The sequence below is a fragment of the Rhinolophus ferrumequinum genome, chromosome 27 (genome assembly GCF_004115265.2).
Source record: "Rhinolophus ferrumequinum isolate MPI-CBG mRhiFer1 chromosome 27, mRhiFer1_v1.p, whole genome shotgun sequence".
Taxonomy (NCBI): Eukaryota; Metazoa; Chordata; class Mammalia; order Chiroptera; family Rhinolophidae; genus Rhinolophus; species Rhinolophus ferrumequinum.
The window spans coordinates 25,115,929-25,138,806 of record NC_046310.1 but is presented as its reverse complement, the minus strand read 5'-3'; the positions used below and the strand labels follow the sequence as shown (position 1 = coordinate 25,138,806).

At 44.1% G+C, this 22,878-nt stretch overlaps 1 protein-coding gene across 2 annotated transcripts in view; it reads left to right on the top strand.

Annotated features, from left to right (window-relative positions):
• Nucleotides 1-22,878, top strand: part of DISC1 (DISC1 scaffold protein) — a 285,116-nt gene that overhangs the window by 229,393 nt on the left and 32,845 nt on the right. The window contains exon 11 of one of the 2 annotated variants that reach the window (XM_033099897.1): nt 2,710-2,876. The exons of the other annotated variant lie outside the window; for it this stretch is intronic. Coding sequence (XP_032955788.1) covers nt 2,710-2,728 — 19 coding nt within the window. The 3' untranslated portion in view covers nt 2,729-2,876. Of the gene's footprint in view, nt 1-2,709; nt 2,877-22,878 lie in introns of those variants that run through there. 2 annotated transcript variants of the gene reach the window in all.

Sequence of the window (22,878 nt, the reverse complement as noted above, 5' to 3'; positions counted from 1 at the left end):
GAGAATCCCTTCTCTTCCTGACAAAACTATGGGGAGAGGAGCGATGTTTGCTCGTGGCTAATGGCCTCCACTCAGGGTCTGCAGACCCTGTTGATTGTCTGAACACTTGGCCTGTCCTGCTGCCTGCCCCTCGGCCAGCTGTTAGCAGCCCGCCGGGGGTGGAAGGGGAAAGAAATGAGGTACTTGCCTTCATGTTAATGGCTGTGATGAAGGTTGAGTGCCTCCCACGGTTTTCTAGAATCAAATGGCCAGGTTCCTAGAGCTAAATTCTGGCTGTAGAACCCATCTGGCTGGCTTTGGAGTTGTTAGGATTGAGAAAGACCCCGGGCTCCAGAGCTTGGGCGCTGGGAAGAATTGATCATCGGTGATTCACGGAGCTCCAAGGACCCTCCTCTGGGCCTTCTGTGGAGCCCAGAACAAAATCACTTCAGTCTGAGAGAACATTTTGGGGGGGGGAAGTAACTCCATTACACTTGCTTCTCTCCCTTTGAGAAAGCCAAAATGTTGCCCTAGACCAGGGGAGTCCAAACTTTTTTCAACGTTTTTCACCAAGGGCCACATGCGGTAAAATACACAAGCAGCCGGGCCACTCACTCGAGGGGAAGTACGTGTTGCCTCACCTGGTTTATTTAAGTAAACTAAATATATTTTGGGAATTTGCTGCGGGCCAATTAACAATGGATTGTGGGCCGCAGTTTGGACACTCCTGACCTAAAGAGAAGGGAGCAGATGGAAAGAAGAGAATTAGACTGAGTAGGGGCTTCAAGGAAGGGAGAGGTCTGCTTCCAGTACCAAGTTCAACGGAAGATTCTGGTAGCACAGCAGTGTGGTCCAAGGAGAAGACAGAGTTTTGATTCCAGGGTCAGAACGAAAAGTTCTCCACACGTGAGGAGGAGGTCTCAGTCACCTGTCATCATTTTCTTTGTTATTAATATGCAGCACTTCATTGGACGTGGTACTGTTTTGAAAAGATAGCCTGAAAAAAGAAGAAAGGTGACTGTGATTTTGGTTAGCAGAATAGAAAATAGATGGGGGATTGGTGATCCCTGAAAACAGAAGGCTGTGGCCGCAGACTCCGCTGTGGTTTGTGCAGTTCAACCCAAAGTTTGTCTGAGCTATGAACACTCTGCCCACTGAGAACAATTCAGAAATTAACCGGCAGCATTTAGGGAGGCCTGAGTACTGGCAGAATGCCCAGTGGCTCTCTTTATTGTTTGGTTTAGGCGGTGGTGATCACTGTGTGAGACTGAACCAAGGAGGGCGGGGGCAGAGGTGACGCCCGCCGTGCCAGCAGCCTGGGTGCCCTGCTGTCCCCTGGATTGTGCGTGTTGCAAGGTGTCCGTCACATTTCTAAAAAGGGAATGTTAATTAATCAATAGGGAACGTTCAAACGAAGATGATTTTTACATACTCCAGAGAAACCATTACAGTGTGTTTTTGATGCATTTTGGGAGGGTCTTGAGAAATCTTAAAGTCAATTAAATTTGCTGTATCAGTGGAAACCCCAGTAGGTAGATATCCAATTTGTCATTAATTAAAATGAGAAGACTTTTAGTGATTGAAGGAAGTGTTGTGAAGATGGTATGACAGTTTAATTTGCTAATATGGTGTGAACCTGTGAGTTTTAGACGCAGGATTAATATGGGTAAAACTCCTGTAGCGTGCGGTGTGCCCTTTTCTAAGACTCTGCCCCATGTCCTTATCTCATGGAAAGTGACAGGACAGTGCTACAGTGGCCTTGGTGCGAGTAGACCAGACAAACTAGCACCCACAGCAGTGTCCTGATTCATTTTGCTCCTCTGGGCCTCCTCACTGCTCCACACCCCCAGACGCCCTGAATCACACGACAGCTGTGGGAACATCAGTTATTCAGCCGCTGCAGCGAGCTGCACACACTCTCTGTCCTGGGCTGTATGTATCCCTTTAGGTTGGAGTCCGCCCCAGGGTGGGTTCTAATTCCCTTATCACAACTGCCTCAGGCGGAAAACAGGTTTTCTCTTTCTGTTGTTGCTGATATAAAGATGACATTTTCTTGAGCTGGGAGAATTTTATGTGATTGTATGATATGCTGAGCCCCAAAAGATAATTCTGTAGCTCTCATTCATTACAAAAACAGGGCCTTTTTTTTAAAAAAAGGTTACCAAAAGAAATCATGAAATTATTTTGTGGACTGAGGAGGAGACGAGACAAGACGACGACTTGTGACAATTCCAGGAAGCAGTCTGACCGCTTGCTTCCTCTTCTGCTCTGTGAATGGGAAGACGAGCCAGCCCCCCAGCCCCCACCCGCCCCATCCCCCGCTTAGGAGCTGTGGTTTTGCAGGAGCTGGTCCCTCTGGGGTGACACCATCCCACTTTGTAAGTGAGCTCAAGCCTGTCTGTTAGTGGACACTCTGTCTCTAGAATTTTCTTGATGTAGTGCTACTCTGTGGAACTTACTTTTGTTTTGATGATGGTGTTTGTCAACTTCTGTGGTTACGGAGTGGAAATTGCTCTCAGGTGCCAATGTGCTGGATGTGTGGCTTATCGGAGCATGCAGTGGGGCGGTGTTTCTGTCGCTTGTCGTGCTCTCCCGCCGGCCAGGGGCAGGGCCCCACCTCAGCTGTGCTTCGTCTGGTTCTGTAAGCGACTGAATCCATTCAACTACAGGGTTTAGTCAAATGTAACTGCTCGACTGCAGAATCGATTTGGTCCCATTTTTGTTTTCCAGGTTGGTTGTCAGCATTTAGACCCCAGATAGCAGCTGTGACAACGGGAGCTTGGCTTCTTGTCTTAAGTTACTTTAATCTGTTGAAGAGGGAGAAGTCTTCTCTCAGGGCCAGTGTGACAATGTCCAGAGGTTCAAACCCTGAGAGATGAACTGGTGAAGGTGAATTGACTAGAGCCTGTGGTTTCCTCTCCACGTCTGACTTCATAGCAGCCGCCCTACCTCCTGGGTAAAACATGACATGAGGATTTGGGAGGTGGATAAAGAAAGTGGCCATTGGTGTAGCAGCACTGTCTGAACCCAAGAGTAAGAAATGAATGAAACTGACTACAATGTTCAGGAGAAAACAAAGGAGCTGCTCCAGGGGGCAGTGGCCACATGACACCTGTAGGGCCCGCGGGTTCTAGTGCCGATGTGACGCCTGTGACCCCAGGCTCTGGTCCCCTCCTCACAGGCCCTCGGCACCCTCAGCAACCTGCCCCCTCATGCTTAGTTGATGGATCCCGGTCAACTGTAGTTTCAGGGATTGTGAGACTAACCAGGTCAACGTCTTGTTCTTTCAGGGAAGAACAAACAAGCATTTGAGAGATGGCCACACCTGTATTCAGAGGCAGCAGCTCTGGGCAGAGGGGTTGGTGGTCTGGGAGGAACGGTGGTCAGGGCTGCTTTCCCCGTGACCGTCAGTCAAATCCCTGGCCCCGGGCGCCGTGGCTCTCGTCTCCACCGTGGGAGCAGGCGTCGAGGATGTGAGTTACCAACATCAACAGCCCCCAACTCCTCAGTCCGTCTTTCTTGCCACGTGAAGTCCTGGGTTCAGATCTGTGATAACTGCAGAGACACACACCTTCGCAGCCCTGCAGCTGCCCTCCCCTCGCCCAGAGCAGTGGAGCTAGCTCTTCTTTTCCAATGGAGACTGGCAGATTCCCGTGGGAAGCCAGGCACCCGTTTTAAAAATAATAGTTGTATGAATAGCAATAACAACGAGACACTCTAGACAGGACTCAGTGCTTTCAGGGCGCAAGAGGTCAAAAGCCAGCAGAGCCAGCTGTTCAGTCATTGGAAGGCAAGTTACGGAGGGGGGCAGCCCCCTCACCCCCAGCCCAAACATGACCTTTCTCGGAAGCCGTGGCTGCTCTGCGGGCCGGAGTGAGTAGTGACTGTCTCACAGCCGTAGATGTTTATGCAGTGTGGTGTTTCCTGCACCTGTTCTCCTCGCGCTGCCGTCTTCAGCGCTCACAGACCCAGCAGGGTCAGGTGGCATGACAGCTGAAAGACCCGTGATTCGGGGTGTGGATGGCAGGATCGCAGGCCCCGCATTGTGGGTGCTGGGCTGGCCTCCTTGCTCTCAGGTGGCCTGCGCCAGCCTGTCTGTACAGGCCGCCTGTGCACGGCCTCACAGTTGGATTGACCAGCAACACAATGTGACACTCAAACCATGACAGCCACGTCACATAAACGCGACAACTTTATAAATCACCATCACTGGTCATTTTTTTATTGGGTCATTTTGTATAGGTCGTTTTTCTTAAGTCATGAAAATAAATACCATTGCCATGTTTAGGTCTTCAAAAAATGTGAAAAATGAGCCTAATGAAACCTGGCAGCAGGTATGGCTTTACCAACCTGCTCAGATCCATGAGAATTTTAAGGGAGAAATTTGTAGCTGCCATTGAGTGGCTGCTTCTGTCTCCTTAACTTTGATAATATGGAGCCCGAGACGGGCCTAGCGGTAATCAGATGGATTCATACTCGTAGCTACACTTGTTTGGTTACGCAGTGGTTTTCCTGCCAACTCTTGTAGTCTTGCTTAGCATTATAATAAAATGAACCTATCACACCGATATATGTAGTTTTTTTAATAAATTCAAAAGTCTATAGAGTAAATTGAAAAATATTTTAGCCTTTGCTCATTAGTGTACTTATTAAGTGTCTAAATAACCCTCCTTGGCTCACTGCAAGTTCTCCTAAGCTCTGTGACTTCTGAGGGAGGAGACAAGGCCAGGCTGCAGGGGACACTGCGTCCCCTTGTCTCCAGTGTTTCTGGAGCAAATGTCCTAACAGTTCTGGTAGGTGGTGTTTAATGGGCCAGCCAGGCCCACCTCCTGCTGCATGTTCCACTCCAAGACCCTAAGTGAACAGGAGACCTCACATTGGGTGAGGAAAGGTGGGGGGAGGTTTAAAAACCCTGATTAGTTTATCGCCTCTGGGCGTCAGCCTTGACCCCATGAGGGGCCGGTTAGCAGAAAACGGAGTTTCTCTGAAGAGGAGCTGGGCTCAGAAGAGTTACTGCAAATTTGTTCATGAAAGAGCTGGTCTGACCTTCTTGCAGCTGCTTCAGATGAAGATGTGGCATTGGGACAGGAAGAGGAAGGTGTCCTTTCAGTTTACGTGGGACAATAAGACTTCTATTGTTAGTTCCATGTTGAAGGATAAACCAGGACCGGAGACTCTCGTGGGTGAATATTTGGACGTGGAGAGACCAGCACTTATTTCCCAGGAGAGGCATTTTTGTCACAGCACCCCACACCCACATCGCCCCCCCACCCTTGGTCCAAGCTGCTCTTAATCTCAGGAGACCATCAAAATAAAACAATCAAAAAAAAAAAAAAGAGCTTTTAAAAACAGAATCGTCATGATCTAAACTAACTCAAAATATTTATGTCACAAATACATTTTAGAGAGAATTGGGATAATCATGATCAAGACTGATTTGTTGGGAAGCTGGAAATGACTGCACGGCTATTATCAATACTTCAAATGGATTATTTCACTTAAGCATCTGACAATCCCATGAGATGCAGGCTCTCTTGTTAACTCAAATATGGAAGGCCCCTGCAGCGCGGAGGACCCGGCCCCGCGCCCACAGGAGAGCTGTGTGGGTGCGGGCCAGACTCACCCTCCCTTAGAGACCCTGTTCTCCCAGACTAAGGTCGGCCAACGTTCTGGAGCTGGGTTTGGGACAGATGTATGAAACACGAAAACTGTATCTTAAAAATGGACTTTTAAATTTCAATTCCCTTAGTAAGACTTAAAAAAAAACCTAGTTACTATAGAAATGTTCAAACATACAAAACCAGAGAAATTGTCATGAACCCCCATGTACACATTGCCCAGATTCAGTCGTTTTCGTACATGGCCAATCTGATTTCAGCGGGACTCCTGTCCACTTTCCCACGGTATGAGTTTCCTATTGCTGCTGAAACAATGGACCACAAACTTAGAAGCTCGAAACAACACAAATGTATTGTCTTCCAGTCTGGGGTCCAGATGTCCAGTCAGTGCCACTGGGCTTTGGCCAAAGCCAGGGTGTCGGCAGGGTTGGTTCCCTCTGGAGGCTCTGCAGGGAGTGTCTGCTTCACTGCCCTTTCCAGCTGCTGCTGGTCTCCCGCATTCCTTGGCTCGTGGCCCCTTTCTCCATCTTCCAAGCACAGCACTCCAACTCTGCTTCTGTCATCATGTCGCCTTCTCTGATTCTGACCCTCTGCCTCCCTCTTATACGGACCATTATGATTACATCATGTGACTGCACCATGTAATCCAGGGCGACCTCCCCAGCTCAGAAAGCCCCTATGCTATATCAGGTAACATTCGCAGGTTCTACAGTTGGGACCTAGGAGAATCCCATGTGCTTCAGGAGCAGGTGCTGGAGAAGCCAGAATGCTGTGGATGGGTGCAGGTCTGAAGAAGCCAAGTTTTCCAGGAGCCTGCCCACAGCACCCTGGCACTGGGAAGATCCCCTCCCGTCAGTATCTGTCCAGTTCCCTCTGCTGATGGAACTTAATACTGTGCCGGGGCCAAGGAAAAACGTTTAAAGGGCCCAGCGAGGTTTTTGCAGAGCAGGCCATGAAGGATAAATTTGGAGCTGACAGGCAATCAGCTCATAACTGCGTATGGAGGTAGTCAGGGCCTTGATCCCAGAGGGCCTTGCAGTGGTGGTGACAGTAGAATAATTGCCAGTGGCATCTGTCATGTGCAGGCATTGCTCTTCATGCTTTAGTTTAGCTCATGTTATCTTCACAATCCAGTGAGGTAGATACTACCATTACCCCCACTTTACAGATGAGGTAACTGAGGCACAGAGAGGTTAAATCACTTGTCCACAGTCACATGCTAGTGAGGGGTGAGCCAGGCTCAAATGGGAGCCGTCTAATTCCAAATCTGCCTGCCACACTCTGTGGTGTCATTACTGATCTTTGAACAGACAGATAAATGTATCAGGAAAGGTAACTCTACTTAAAAGAGCTTTGCAGTCAACCTATCTATGATTAAACCAGCCAGCTCTTTTTTAATATTTTTATAAATTTAGAAATTTTAATTACTTTTAAAATAATGAACAAATATACCAGGAAACATAAATTGGAATGGAACATGTGAGGAAACTGAAGAAGTTGGATGATCAAAGTGATTAAAATGCTAGACAATAATAATACTCGTTTGATGAACTTGGGGCTCTTTTAGCTTCACAAAAACAGAGACAATTGCTGTGGGTATCAGGGGATGCCACTCAGACCTTGGGAACATGTTCCTTATCACTGGTGAGTGGGGCGGGGGACAAAGAGCATGGACCCTGTGGATGGGCTTGTCAGCTACTCTGTGTGGAGCAGGTACTGAACACCAGGTGCCGTGCTGGACATTGTGGGTCAAAAGAGGAGGAAGGCGCCTCGCTGTCCCTTAAAGAACTCGCCATCTCATGGCTGAGACATGGCTTCTTTATGAGGTGTGATCAAAAGGTACGGTGAATGCTGCTGCCGAGTGCCATCCAATGGAAAGGCAGAGTCTTCAATATGGGAAGTGGCGCATCGAACCTTAGTAACAGTGTGTGTCAAGTTTCAACTTGTTCGGTGCAGTCAGTAGGGTGTGAGCTACGGTTGAGAGAAGGTGTGTTTTAAAGTGTGCCGTAAATCATCCTCCATCATGACAATGCTCCAGGTCACACATCGCATCTGGTACAGCAATTCTGTCACATAAAAACATTACAGTGTGTCCTCATCCACCTTATTCACCAGATCTGGCACCATGCAACTTCTGGCTCTTTCGTAAAGTCAAAATGTACAGAAAACATTTTCAATTGACTAAGGACATCAAGGCAGCCATGACAGTGCAACTAAAGACACTCACGAAAGAGGACTTCCAGAACTGCTTCAGAAAGAGGCAAGAACGATGGGATAAGTGTGTTTAAAAAGAGGGGAAGTATTTCGAGGGGGATTAATGGCAGTGTGTCTTCTACTGTAATAATTTTTTTTTATTTAAACATTCACTGTATTTTGTGGTCACACCTCATATCTATCTAAGGGAAGGTGATCAGGGCAAGCAGTTCTGCCTGAGGAGGGGATCAACAGTAGGTGGCACTTGAGCAGGATGATGAGACAGCTGGAGGAAGGAAGACTTTGTAGGTCCAAGGCCAGTCCAAGCAAAGGCCAGTGGTGAGAAGGACCTGGACTGGTAGGAATTAGAGGAAAAAGGGCAACAGCGGTCTGAGAATATAGGTTCTGGACTCCAATGATCTTATCCTGGCCTCTGCTACACTTTCTAGTTTTGTGACTTTGGGCAAATGATAGAGTCTCTGTAAAACTCAGTTTTCCTGTCTCTTAAAGGAGATAAAATAGTAACCTTCTCACAGGGCTACTTTGCAGATTAAATGAGTACGGTACGTAAGCATGTTTTCACTAGTCATGGCACATGCTCAGTAAAGGTTTGCTGCCATTATTTCTATCATTATTATTGTTATTATTGAAAAAGGCTGAAGATTAGAGTCCTGGGACGAATAATACGGATTAGTTATAAAGAGTGTCATGACGTACGAGCATGTGTGTGTATATGTGCCTATATGTGTGTGTGTGTGTGTGTACAGCATTTTGAAATAGTTTCAGTTGAAACCTTTGTTTTTGTAACAAGCAGCCTGGGGAAATGTTCAGTTTGCACGTTATAATGAATGCCTGTTTTGTCTGTTACCATTTACAACTACTGTTGTTTCTGTCATCTCAAGAGAAATCTTCCTGTATTTGCACAGAAATAAGCAAGACCTCCCACAAAAAATGCTCAGGTAAAGGCAGCTTTCAGGGTCTCGTGTCGTGTGTTTGAGACCAGTCAGGTGAGTGCCTTGGTGTTTTGTTTGGGTATAGAATACGAAGTTGTGTTTCCAGGTGAAGGAGACTACATACTTCCCATAACATGAATGAAAATCTGGCACCATCAGATCATGGGTTTTGTCATCAGTGTAGGATTCACTGTGAGTTCCACCAACTGGGTAGCTAGGATACTGAACAAACCCCAGAGTCTCCTGAGCCTGTGTGTCCTGAACTGTCAAGCTGAGATGGTCACAATGACATACTCACCTCACGGTGAAATTGTACAAGAGGATGAAGCAATAGGTGAGAAATGCCTAGAAACCTGCCAGGCACAGAGAGGGTGACACAGACCAGTCTCCTGGCCGAGCATCTTCTGATCCCGCCCTCCACCTCCCAGCCTTGCCCTCTGTGCATCTCCAGATGCAAACGGCCAACTTCCGGTGAGGCTGCTGTGTTCGTGACGACCGCGAGGCAGGCAGACACTGGGGATTCAGTGGCGAGGTCGGCAGTGCAGGGGAGCTGGTCCGACTGCCACATAAAGTCATTCAGTCCTCTCCACCAGCACGCTGGCGGTGCTTTTCCTTCTTTTATGACAAATGTTCTTCTGAGCAGCAGCAGTGTTTTCCTCAGGGGCTGGAGGAATTGATGGTGTTGTTTTCTTTAGAATGAGCCAAAGCATCCCTTTATTCTCGGACATTGTAAATCCAGCTTCCTCCAGGTTAGATAACGCCTGTTCAGTATCAGTAGGAAAGAAACAGAGAAGTAAATATTTGCTACAAAATGTCTTTCTGATGTCTCGAAAATTAGTTAATTTCCTGCATGTGACAAGTCAGTTCCCTGTGACATCTGCCTCCCGTTTAGAGGCAAAGGGAAAACAAGCCCCCCAGCACAGAGCCTGTCACGGGGGCGTCCAGGGGAGACAATGTGGTCATAGTGGGGCAGCTTTGAATACTGATAAGCGTGTGACAGGCCACGTTGCAAGTTTGTGTCGCATTCAAATGACTGGCTGAGAGATGAAAGGAAAACAAAAATTAATCCGCCTCTTGGGGACTCCTGCACATAGACACACTGCGTGGTTGGTGGCTGCTCAGTGCTCTGTCTCCTTTACCCCATTAATAATCATCATCAAATATCCATTGTTGGTTTTCAGCACCAGTGTAATTGCTTTCCCTTCCTTGTTTCTGAGCCGGTCTGCTGGCGAGAAAGGGCAGTTGTGTAATCGCTCTTTCTGCAGAAACTCGGAGAAGTCGGTTGTGCCCTGCGGATATTGGTGTCACCCGGTTTGCTCTCCGGTGGAGTGAAAGGAGGAAATCATTGTACCGCACTATTTTTAGACTTCGATGTGGATCTCAGCCTTTATGATACTTTGTGTACTGGGGCTAGAGCTGTGGGGGCAGGATTCAGCTGTAAGACACGCCACTGTCTCCTGCCCCTGAGAGACGTCCCCTTTCAGGACCACATCTCAGCGTGGTTCGGCCTCATTGCCTCCCTCCGTGGCTGAAAGCCCAGCCAGGCCCAGAGGGCTGAGCACGCTGTGTGGACAGTGTGTGCCACCATCCCCAGGTCTTCTGTTTGCCTGTGAAGATTTAATCTGATCTTTCATACGCATGAATATTCAGCACCACATAAATTCTCTGTAAACAGAGTGAGCTCACTCGACTACTCTTGCTTTTCGAGCCAGTTCCCCAGAGGGGGGTGTACATGCAAGCCAGACTGAGGAAAACCTTCTTTGCTGGATTTCCTTCTGAACACACAAGAAGGGCCCAGACACCTGGGACCACGGGTTACATTTCTCAGAGCAGTGATGGGAGGCAGCCCTTCAAGGCTCTCGGATTAGGAACGAGCTGTGCCGAACTCCTAGGGGATCTTAGAAGTACCAATAATACCTGCCTGAGCTTGTCCGTGTCCTGTGTATCTTGTCACATGTACTACAATTCAGATCCGTTTGTGTTACACCGAATCCCGTGGGTGCATGCAACTTGGCAATGCAGACACTGTTGGTTTTCGGCCAGGACTTGGTCCTTGCTACTCCAAGTGTGGCCTGGGGACCGGTAGTGTTGACATCAGAGCAGAGTCTCAGGCCCCACCCTGGCTTAGGAACCAGGACTGCACTTTCCCAAGAGTCCCCAAGGATTCGTATGCACATTAGTCATGTTTTCTTTTCTTTTTTTAAATTACAAGCCTTTTTAGAATCTCATGAAATCCATGGACCGTTTCCCATGAAAAGATCCCTACATGAGACTTTGCATTTATTTCAATAAGTGCAGCTCCCCGGACTTCAGTAAGACCCTTCTCTCATGGCACGCTGAGGGCGTGCCTTGTGGAGCCCCCAATGCTGGGGCGCCCGCCTTGCTGGCTTGGCTTATTCCTAAGCAGCTTTCAATATTCACTCTAGAACATTAAAAGGTTTGGGGACCTTTCTGTATTTTTTTTCTGCCAACAGCCAGATACAGGTGTCTACTTCCCTGCACCGAGTCCTTAGCTCTTTGGCCGGTTCGTTTGTCAGATGACATAGTCGGGCCGTGAGGTCTTTGGCAGGTCTGTCTTCCATCCACTTTCTTGGCATTTATTAGTGAGCTGTCTCTGGAAAGCTGCATGTTCTGAGAGGTAGCAAGAGTAATGTATTTCACCTGTGGGTCTGGCTGGCTCCTTTTCTGTTGGAGTTGAGCTTCTGGAATCTACCCAGGAGATAAGCTGAGAAGTGATTTGCGAGGAGCACACGTTCTCTGTCATCTTGCCCCTGTTTTCCCTTAAAATTCCTGGGCGGCCTTGAGTGTGGGCACGTGTTTCCACTTACCCTGGAGCTCGTGGGACGAAATGTAGCTCGTGCACTTCTGAAGAGCTCTGACAAGAAGCCCCTCCCCGGACGTTCACCTCATAGTGATCAAAGGTAGCCTCACAGACTGTGGTGGAGACTGTGCAGAGTGGGGACATTTAGCACCCAAGCTAAGGACTGTGCCAATTTTGGCCAAATGGCAAAAGCAAAAAAAGAAAGGGGAGACATTTACGAATTTTAAATTACATTCTTGTTGTAAGTAAAGGATGCATATGTCTTCCTCAGAAGAAAAGAAAGAAATACAACAGAAAGGGGTGGACTATAGAGCAAAAGTCCCTTGTCTCGTCCTGCACCGCAAGGAAACAGTTGCACATCACGCTTCAGTAATGCATGGGCCTGGGTGGGAATATGTGCCCGTTCTTTAGTTATTTTTTAAAATTTTAAATGAGATCATGATAGAATACTGTTTGTTCTGTGCTTTACCTATCTTTAACCTTAATTTAAACGTATTTTTTTACCTTCGTTTTTCTTGGAGTGCTTTCCATCTTAAGAGCTATCTTAGCCTTCCCTTGTAAATGATTGTATGGCTAGTAACAGGAAATTTGGGTGATTCCAGTTTGCTCCCTTTGGTTGTTTCCAGTTGTTTGTCATGTGCAATTAGTGTTCTTTTTCACGTATCTCTTTTTTCCTTGTCTGAATATATCTGCAGGGTAAATGCTTAGACATGGAAGAGATAGCTCAAAGAGCATGCACATTTTAAATTTTGACAAATAATGCTAAATTTCTTTCCTAACAAAAGGTACTGATTTATCCACCACTCCTAAAACAGTGAACTATGTACCTTTTAGACTTTCATTTCCCAGTTTGCACTTCTCTACTTTGAATGTGGCTGATCATCTTTTCATGTTGTCACGAGGGGTGGTCTGCGGGGTCTCAGCTCCTGCTCCCCACATAAGAACGCAGGGTATGGTGAGGCCAAAAAGGAACACCCACGGAGCCATAGGTAGGGGAGTCACACCACTATGGTCTCACTGGAGGCTGGGTTCACACGACGTGCGACCTGCTGTGCGCTTTTCTGCCGACCGACCGACTCTCTCCTCGACTCCCCTTGACTCGACTCCCCAACACAGCCGCGGCAGTTATATCAGTGGCCAATGGCTCACTGGTTACAGCTGACGACCAACCAGCCACAGCTGACGGCCATCTACTACCCAAGCCAGCACCTTTCCACTTGAGGCCGAGAGCCTGGAAACTGCTCTCTGGGGCTCTGTCCCCACACATGTGTTTATTGACCATTTGCATTTCTTCTTCTGCCCATCCTGGCTATCTTCTCGTGGGATGTTTGCTGTTTTTCTTATTGATTTCCAAAACTGTTTGCAGGTTAAGGAATTTGACTCATGGACTATTCTACATGTTAGAAATACTTTTTTCCTAATAGGCAGTTTTTTAATTTTTATTTATAGCACGTTTGCCGTGTGGAAGTTAAAATTTATACGTATCCAGATTTATCACTTTTTTTTTCCTTTTTGACATGAACGTTTTGTGTTTTGCTTAGAAAGGTTTTCCCCACTTTAAATTGTAGTGAAGGAATTGATGATTTCCATTTAGTCATTGGAGAGCTCAGAAGCCACGTACACTGACAGGGGAGCGCATGGTGAGATGTAAATTTCAAATGTAGTCGATACCCTGGGGTCACTTCCCTGAAAGGTTTTCCCCATTAACGTTTATTAGGATGCGTATTTTTACACTTACATATTTTATTTGCTTCAAATGGGAGGAGTCCTTTAAATATAACTTCCCTGATTCAGTTTCTTAAATACTTACTGAGGACCTTGCAGGAGTATAATCTTCACAGGATTAAGAAAACGAGTATGAAATGTTTTCAAGCCTCATTAAGTACATATAGAAGAAGAAGGTATATGAACCCAAAACCCAGACATCAAGGCAGAATGTAATAACTGTCTCAAGAGTCCTACAAAATGCCACGTGGGGTTAGAGAGAGGAGACATACATGGTGTGAGGATCAGGGACAAGTTCTGTATTAAAGGGATACATGAGATCATCCTTGAGGAACTGGTCGACTTTTCATGGGTGGGGATTTTAGCGAAGCAGAGGCACAGCAGTAGTCCTCTGTCACTAGAAGTTTTGCATCTGTCAGGCCGCTGGGAAGACTGAGCGGCCACTTCGCTGGCATCTGGGAACACACAGGACAGCGATGGGGGAGGGTTCCAGAGGTCAACTTGGAAAAAGCCGTGAAGGCCTTTGCTTTCCATTGGTCAAGCTCTGGGAGCCACTCACATTTTTGAAGCAATAATAGATGGGAAGAGTGAAATATTTGAAGGCGGAAAGGCCCACCATTAATTGCAGTTTTCCAGGGGTAAAGAAATAAAATGTTTAATTTTGTGTAGCAGTTGAAAAGGGAAAAAACAGGCATGAACAATATTCTCAATTATGATCTACCGTCGGATATGGGGATTAAGGGACAGAGAGATGTTAAAAGTGACCATGATTTTTGGCCTTCATTCAGTTCACTCTCTTTATGTGCGTCAAAGGCCCTAGTATGTGTGGCACAGTGCTAGGCTCTGGGGATAGAGCAGAGAGCACGACAGACAAGTTTCCCGCTCTCCAGGGTTGAATAACGGGGCGAGGACACTGAACAAGCCAGCATGAGGCAGGAATGAAGCAACCGTGAATATCAAATAGAGAAATTAAGAAGAGGGGCTGGTTTGATGGGGATCCCTGATGACGTGATTTTATGTCTTAAAACTGAGTGTTCAGTCGCTGTTCCAGATAGTTATCTAGTTATTTGTGGTAGCATTCTCTGTCCTTCTTCACCTGGTGTTCCCCACTGAGTGATGCACGGGGTGACAAAGGTAGTTGGTTACTTAGAATTTTAAATAGGCTGCAAAGCTGGGAAGGACTTCCAGAATCGGTGGTGATTGGCTTACTCGCAACAGACAAGGGAAGCAGAGCGGGCTTCTGATCAGATTAGATCTCGGATTTCTGAGGAGGCCCCACTTTTCTCATGTGTAAAATGGAGGTCTGTCCCAGCACAATCATTGTACTTTTCTCACAGTTCTGTGGGTCATATCTCTGGGAGGGCTTGGCCACGCAGTTCTTGCTTGGGGCTGCGGTCATGAGGTTAGGGTTGCAGTCATGTCAGCTCAGCTGGTTGGGCGGGCAAGATGGGTCACTCACGTGGCTGGCAGCTGGTAGTGGCCGTCAGCTGAGCTCACAGCTGGTGCCATTGACCAGGTGACCTGATGTCTCTCCAGCAGGATGAGCTCAAGATAGACTTCTTGCTTGGCAGATGGCTTCCCTCGGAACAGCTGGTGGAAGCTGCATGGCTTATGTGACCTAGCCCTGGAAGCTATGTGTCATTACTCCTTCCATGTCCCACTGGTTATGAGAAAGTCACCAAGGCCAGCCCAGATTCAATAGGAGAGGGCTGAGACTCCATCTATCGATGGGGAGAATGTCAAAGAATTTGAATTTATGTTTTAGAACTGCTCCAATGAAGCATGCATCTGCTTCATAGGGTTGTTTTGGGGATTGACAACTCTTAGGACTACTCCTGACCAATAACTGTTAATGATGGTGATGGTGATGGTGGTGATTGGGGTGGTGACTGGGATGGGGAAGATGAGGATGAGGATGAAGAGAAGAGCAGGGGAAAAGGAGGGCGGGGAGGGGGAGGGGAGGAGTAAAGCTCTACCTTCTGCCGATATCTTTATCATCTCTGGCAGGTTTCATCTTGGGTGGCCTTAGTCGCTGGTCTCACCTGTGCTACATAGGAGGGTCAGAAACGAATATGGCCCATATGCACAGTTAAGCCGGTTTTCATTTTATTAGTGCCTCCTACTGTTTAAAATTTGAGGAGTTATGTACTTTTTATACTGCTGCTCTTTTATACCTTGTATTTATCCATTTGTATATTTCTTTTTACGACCCACCAAAATAGACATAAGGAATATTATATTACAAATGTAGAAACTTAAATTGAGATAAATAACAGCACAGCCTAGAGTAATATTGTTTTGTTCAATGTTGTGTCATTGTAACGTTGATGAGTTGCTGTAGGAACTTAACCTTTGTTTATATCAATCAGCCTGTGGGAACACTGGTGTCATTACAGGTCATTTCGCTTAAAGTCAGGCCCTATTGACAATGTTAAGTAAGGGCTTACTGTGTTTTCAAAAAATCACCAAACTTTGTAGCAGAATCACAGTTGCCTGATTTTGGTTGAGTCAGCTCTGTGTTCAGCCACAATTAATAGAAATATCAACTCTGGATTAAATAACAGTAGGATGAGTACCTGGGTTGGTTGATTCAGCAGCTCAGACTTGTCATCAAAAACCCGGATTCTTTCTCTTTTTAGCCATTTCCATGCATAATGCATCACCTTTGTCTGTAGGCTGGCTCCATTAGGGTCACAAGATAAATGCTGTAGTTTCTTTGTTCATTGTTATTGGGAGAGAGATTAAAAACCACTCCCCACCTACCATGACCCCACGATGGACACAACACAAGGTCTGATTGAGTTTAGTTCGGCATCTGGGATGGCCAACCTGGACTACAAAGGCTGGTCCAGGGAAAAGTCATAGGTCATCCAATCACCTACCTGAGGACCAAGGGAGGGGGTTACCATCCAGTATGTTCCAAAGAGAGAGAGGGTAGGTAGGTTATCTGAATACTACCTGAGTTCTCTGAGGAAACACAAAAGAGAAGGGGCTGTTGGCTCAGCAAACAAGTGTCCGCTACAATTTCCTAGACAAACACTCCTCCTGACACTACATTTGCTCTCGTCATAGTATCAGGTGGCATTTGAGGAAAGAGGCTAACGTGTCCAAAAGTCTGTTCAGTGGAGAACTGTGTGAAGTTTTCTTTCCTGGAAAAGAGAGGACAAAGGAATATAATTTAAATATTTCTAATATCAACAATTTTTTTTGAATTGGAGATTAAGTCATTGTTGCCCAAGTAATGAAATGATTTTAGAAACATGAGGACTTAGTATTTAAGCAATTGGAAGTTGAAAGTTTAATTCTATTGAACATTCATATACGGTTTGATATTTTCCTCCCTCATGGTTCTGTAAAAAAACCTGGCTATATTCCAAGTTTCTAAATAATAAGGTAAAATATTAATGCCCTTTAAGTAAAAGTATTAATAAGTCAGGAAAGAGTTTGGTGACGAGAGCTGAAATTATAGTGTCAGTCTTTCCATCCCTAAAGTGGCTGGAAGCCTACCTCCAAACTTCCTGCCTACCCTCCGTCCTGCCATCATTCCCCGTAACTAATACACATGGCTTCATTCCATGATGATTCGAGCCACAGTCAGACGGTCTCTTAGACCTCACTTTGCTCCCATCCGGGAGGAGGGACAGAAGTGATGAATCTCAGTTCTCTATTCCAGGACTTTCCGCCAGACACTGAAATTGTGTCTTCACATTGCCTCATTACTGGCTGGGAAAATATCACCAGTCAGTCATTTAAGGGATTCTCACTAACGACCTCATTACTGTCCTGTGTGGGAAGAGCAAAGCATCTCAAAACTTTGAAATTAACTGCTGCTCTCTTTAGTACAAACAGACTCGATGAGGTTTCTAAAAATCTGTAGCTTGATGAAATAGTTCGTGAACCTTGATGAAGCGTTGCAGATCCACCCCTATGTGATCTCCTTCCTGTTCGGCATGCGTCTCTAAAATCGGCTTCCAAACTTTGACATGTGCATTCTACGAGGTATTTCAGGACAAATCCCATTTTCACTCAAAGAATACACATACTATATTTTGTCAAATGGCAAATGGAACTGAAATTAGAATATTCAGATCACTATAGTAGAAAATTGTTTGCAGAAGCAGCAAACTCTTTTCCCTTGGGAAAGCTATAAGAGCTGGGCTGCTGGCTCCTACCGTTCAAGCCAGTCCTGCAGACACCATTAGAAGCCAGAGAGATGCTGATGGGTCTGTCAAGATAATAATAAAAAATGGCTGAGAAACCCCTCCCCGCGCCCAGGTAACTGAATGTGATTTGGTCTCCATGTGGAAAGAAACAGATGATAAAGTGGAGGAGGGGTTTCCAGGCATGGCCCCTTCTTCCTCCCACCTTGTCAGGGAAGGCCAATGCCCACCGTGTTACTTCTGGGAACAGACAAGCACCTGCTGGCCAGTGAGTCAGGGGAGACAAGACTGGAAAAGAGAGCACTCCCGTGGAAGGGTGTCCCACAGAGAGCCTGGACCCTGAGCACTCATTCCCATAGCCCTCCCTGTTCCTTGAGAGGTACGTAATTACCACTGAGGGGGTCCCTGTGTTTCTATAAGTACAGACGCTCTCCTCCCTGAGATGGTGCCCCACCTACACCTATGCAGATGGGCACAAGCTGGGGCACTGGCATTATCCCCTCTCCGAAGCCCCATCATCAGCCAAAGTAACTAATACGCCTGAGGAAGTATGAACTCACATGCAAAAGAAATGAGACTCCTCAGGAGGACAGCTCTACATGAGAACAACAGCAAACTGAAGGGCTTCTGCATGATGATACATAATTAGTGAGTTAGGCACAAGGTGTTCAATAAACATCAGAGATTCCCCAACGGTAAGGGAGGATACAGAAGACACGAAGTAAAACGTGAAGTCATAAAGTAATCCAAATGGAAGTTCAGAGAATGCAAAATGTAAAAATGAAAAAGTCTCAGTAAATGAGTTTCACAGACAAATGGGTTTGGCTGCAGAACCAATTAGTGAACCAGAAGGTCATGTCAAAAAAACTCTGAGGACATCAGGAAGAGACGGAGCGATGGAAAACCTAAAAGATAACTGGAGTGATATAGAATAGAGTTATTTGATCAAAGTTGATGTGAAAAGAATCCCAGAAGGAAAGAGAACAATTAGAGAGGAGAGAAAGGAAATAATTGAGAGACTAATGACTGAAAATTGCCCAGAAAAAGGAAAAGATATAAGACCTTATACAGACAGGCTTAATAGGGTGCAAAACAGGATAGATAAAAGATGCGGGGCCCAATAGGTTGTGATTAAGATTTATAGGTAACAAAGATGAAAAGGAAACATTGAGAGCGGATCAGCTATAAAAGAATAAGAATCAGATTGATCTCAGACTTTTTGATGACAACACAGAATGCAAGAAGTCCATGAAACAATATTTTCAAAGTGTAGAAACCAGAATATTAAGCTAAACCATCAGTTAGTATTTGAGTGTGAAATAAAGATGTTCTCAGACCTCTGAGCTCTTAAAAGGCTTACTGTACATATCTTCTTTGAAATATTCTTAAAGGAAGTATTTTAACCAGATGAAAAGTTAAGTCCAGGAGGATGGGTTGAGTTATGTGAGAAAGTATGTGGAAAACAAACAAACAAAAAAAGACCTTAGTAAAATTTACTGTTGATGAAATAGAGAACTTACAAAAAACAAACAAACAAACAAAAACAACTTATTTTAGTAAAAATCCAGAACTAAAATATAGTCTCAAAATATACACAAATATATCACCTGGGAGGCAGGATGGGGGTAGAATAAGAGGGAAGTGAGTATTTGATAAGGTGCAGCCCAGGTTAACACCTTCTTCTCCTGGATCTAATGAGAGTCCCTCAGACATCAGGTGAGCTGGTACCACCAGCAAAGAGGTAACCTCCTAACAACAAGCACCCAGCTGGGTCCTCCCCTCCCTGGCTGGCCTGAGACGAGTCTCCTATCTCAGAGACACCCAGTGGCCTGGCCTGGGGAAATTCCTTTGCCCCTCAGGCAGTCCAGCTAGGACCAGAGTGAGCCCTCGGGCCCTGGTGGGAACAAATATATCAAACAAGCAACAAACAAACAAAACATCCCCCACCCCAAACAAATAAACTCACTGCAAAAGCTTTTAAAATTAAAAAGCCATTGAAACCATAGTCCATAAAAGTAGTACAGGACCTGTATGATAAACCTAAACAGGGTTATTGCCTTCTAAAATAAAACACTTAAATAAGACTTAGAATCTTCCAACATAATAGCCAAAATATCCACGATATAATTGAGAATTATTCATCATAATAAAAACCAAGGAAATCACAGCTTGACTGAGAAAAAACAACCAACACCAACATAGAGATTAATCAGATGTAGGAATCATGTGTGTCTGATGGTGGAGTAATGGTGTATGGCCACCATAACAAGAAGGTATATTCAGACCCCAAAACAAAGCAGACAACTCTATAGAACATAACAGAATTTATTATAGGGTAATTTACTTATGGGAAAATTGGGTTGGAGTGGAAGAAATGACCCAGCAGTCTGCACAGGTTATTCTTTGCTAACAGACCCTTGTTACAATACTTTTTAAAAATAATGTAACTCAGGTAAAATAGTGTAACTAATGACTGACAAGACAAAGGGACAAAGAATGTAGTAGCACCAGGGGCTATATCTCCTGTGATAGATGATTGTTTATAATCAGTACTATCACCAACTTGATATTTATTTCCATTGTCATGCCATTCCAGCTGTTACGAACAAAAATATTTATGTCTACATTTTAACAAACACAGATGCTAGAAAACTTTGATATGCTTACTAAGGAGGACACTGAGGTTGGTCAAATGTCACAACATAAGACTTAAAAATGAAATGAAATCCAGGACACAGAGATGGAGTTGGTTTTGTTCACATCTACATCTATACAATATGACAAGAATTTTAAAGCAGCCATCATAAAATGCTTCAATAAGCAAATACAAATTCTGTTGAAACAAATGAAAAAATAGAAAATGTCAGCAAAGATATAGAAGGTATTTTTAAAAACCAAGTAGAAATTGTAGAACTAAAAATGCAAAAACAAAAATAAAAATCTCACTAGAAAGACTCAGTAGTAGAATGAGGATGACAGAGGATAAAATCATAAACTTGAGAACAGATCACTGGAATTTACCTGATCTGAACAAGAGAAAATAGATTGAAATGAACAGAGCCTTAGAGACCAGTGGGATAATAACAAAATATCCAACACTTATATCATTGAACCCAAGGAAGAGAATGAGTAGGACTGAAAGATTATTTGAAGAAATAATGGCTAAAAACTTCCAACTTTTGGTGAAAGATACAAACCTACAGATTTGAGAAGCTTATCAAATCTCCAACAAAAAAAAATTTAAAACAATCCACACTAAAACATATGAGAATACAATTTCTGAAATCTTAGAAGACAGAGAAAAAACCTTGCAAGCACCCAGAGAGAAATGATGTATTACCTGTAGGGGAATAGCAACTTGAATAACAGTGGATTTCTCATCTGAAACTATGAAAGCCAGAAAGAAGTGGCACATTTTTCAAGCGATGAAAGAAGACAATTAATTTGGAATTGTATATCCAGCAAAACTATCCTTCAAGAATGAAGGGGAAATAAAGAAATTCTCAGATGAGAAAACTAAATGTATTTGTTGATGGTAGATTAAAGATTAGCTAAAGGAAGTTCTTGAAACAGAAAGGAAATTATACAAGAAAGAATCTTGGAGTTTAAGGTGAGAAGACAGAACAATGGAAAGAGCAGAAATGCAGTAGACTGTCCCTTTCCTCGTGAGTTTTATAAAACATATTTGGTGATAGAAACAAAAATTATAACACCACTGGATACTCAAAACAATGATATTTCGAAGTGGGGAAGGTAAAGAGAGCTAAATGGAAGTAAGGTTCACACATGTACTTTAAGCAGTAAAATGTTGTTTCCAGAAGACTAATAAGTCACATACGTATATAATAATACACAGAGCAACTACTATGAAAACTATTCAAAGAGATACAATCCAAAACATTATAAATAAATTAAGATGGAATCCTAAAAAAAAGGTCCTCACAAAGGTGTCAAGTAATTTTTGACAAAGATATAAAAATAATTCAACAGAGGAAGGATACAGTTTTTAACAAATGGTACAGGAGTGGTTGGACATCCAAAGGCAAAAAAAAAATTAATCTCAACCTAAATCTTACTCTTTACATAAAAATTAGATGGATCATAGACTTAAATGTAAAACATAGACTAAAAACGCTTTAGGAAGAAAAATAGGAGTACGTCTAGGCCTAGCAAAGATTTCTAAGACTTGACACTAAAAGTATGATTCGTTGAAAGGAACCATTGATAAATTGGACTTCATTAAAGTAAAAAAATTTTGCTCTGCAAAATACCATGTGAAGAGGGTAAAGATACATATTGGGAGAAAATATTTGCCAACTACATATCCAACAAAGGACCAGTGTCTAGAATATATGAAATTTCTCCAAACTAAATAGTTAAAAAAAAATCAATACAACTAGAAAATAGTCAGACGTGAACAGATATCTCATTGAGGAGATATACAGATGACAAATAAGCACTTGAAAAGATATTCAACATCATTGTAATGCAACATAAAACCACAATGAGCTATCACTACACAACTACTAGAATGGCTGAAAAAATTTGTAATAGTAGCAAGTATTAGTGAGGGTGCGAAGAAACTAGATCACTCATGCATTGCAGGTGGGAATGTAAAATGGTATTGTTGCTCGGGAAAAGAGTTTGGTAGTTTCTCACAAAACAAAATATGCAATGACCATATAACTTAGTTATTGCATTCTTGGACATTTCAGAGAATTAAAATCAATTTCATGTAACAACCTGTACACAGATGTTCATAGAAGCTTTATTTATAATACTTCCAAACTGGGACCATCACAGATGTCCTTCACTGGGTGACTGGTTAAACAAACTGTGGTCCAAACATAGCCTGGAATACCAGTCAGCAATAAAAAGGAACAAGCAATGGGTACCTGAATCTCCAAGAAACCATGCTGAATGAAAAATCCAATCCTAAATAGTGCATACTTTATGATTCCATTTATATAACATTTTTGAAATGACAAAATTTCCGAAATGGAGAACAGTTTAGTGGTTTCCAGCGGTCAGGTCTGGGGGCAAGGGTGGATAGTAGGTGGGTGTGGTTATAAAGATGGTCCTAGGTATCCTTGAGGAGATGGAGTTGTTCTGTATCTTGAATGTGGTGGTGGATACATGATCTTACCCAAGTGATAAAATTATGTAGAAACACACACACATATACATACACACACAAATGAGAGGAAATCTGGATAGGATCAGTGGATTGTATCAATGTCAGATGCCTGGTTTGTGATATCGTAGTACATTTTTTTCAAAATGTTACCATTGCGGAAAACTGGGTTTTCTCTCATAATTGTATGTGAATTTAATAGAAAGAAAAAGGAAGTTAAGATAAAAGAGATAAAGACATAAACCTCTTGGACAAGTAAAAATCTTGGTTGTAATGAATCAGAAAAATAGCAACA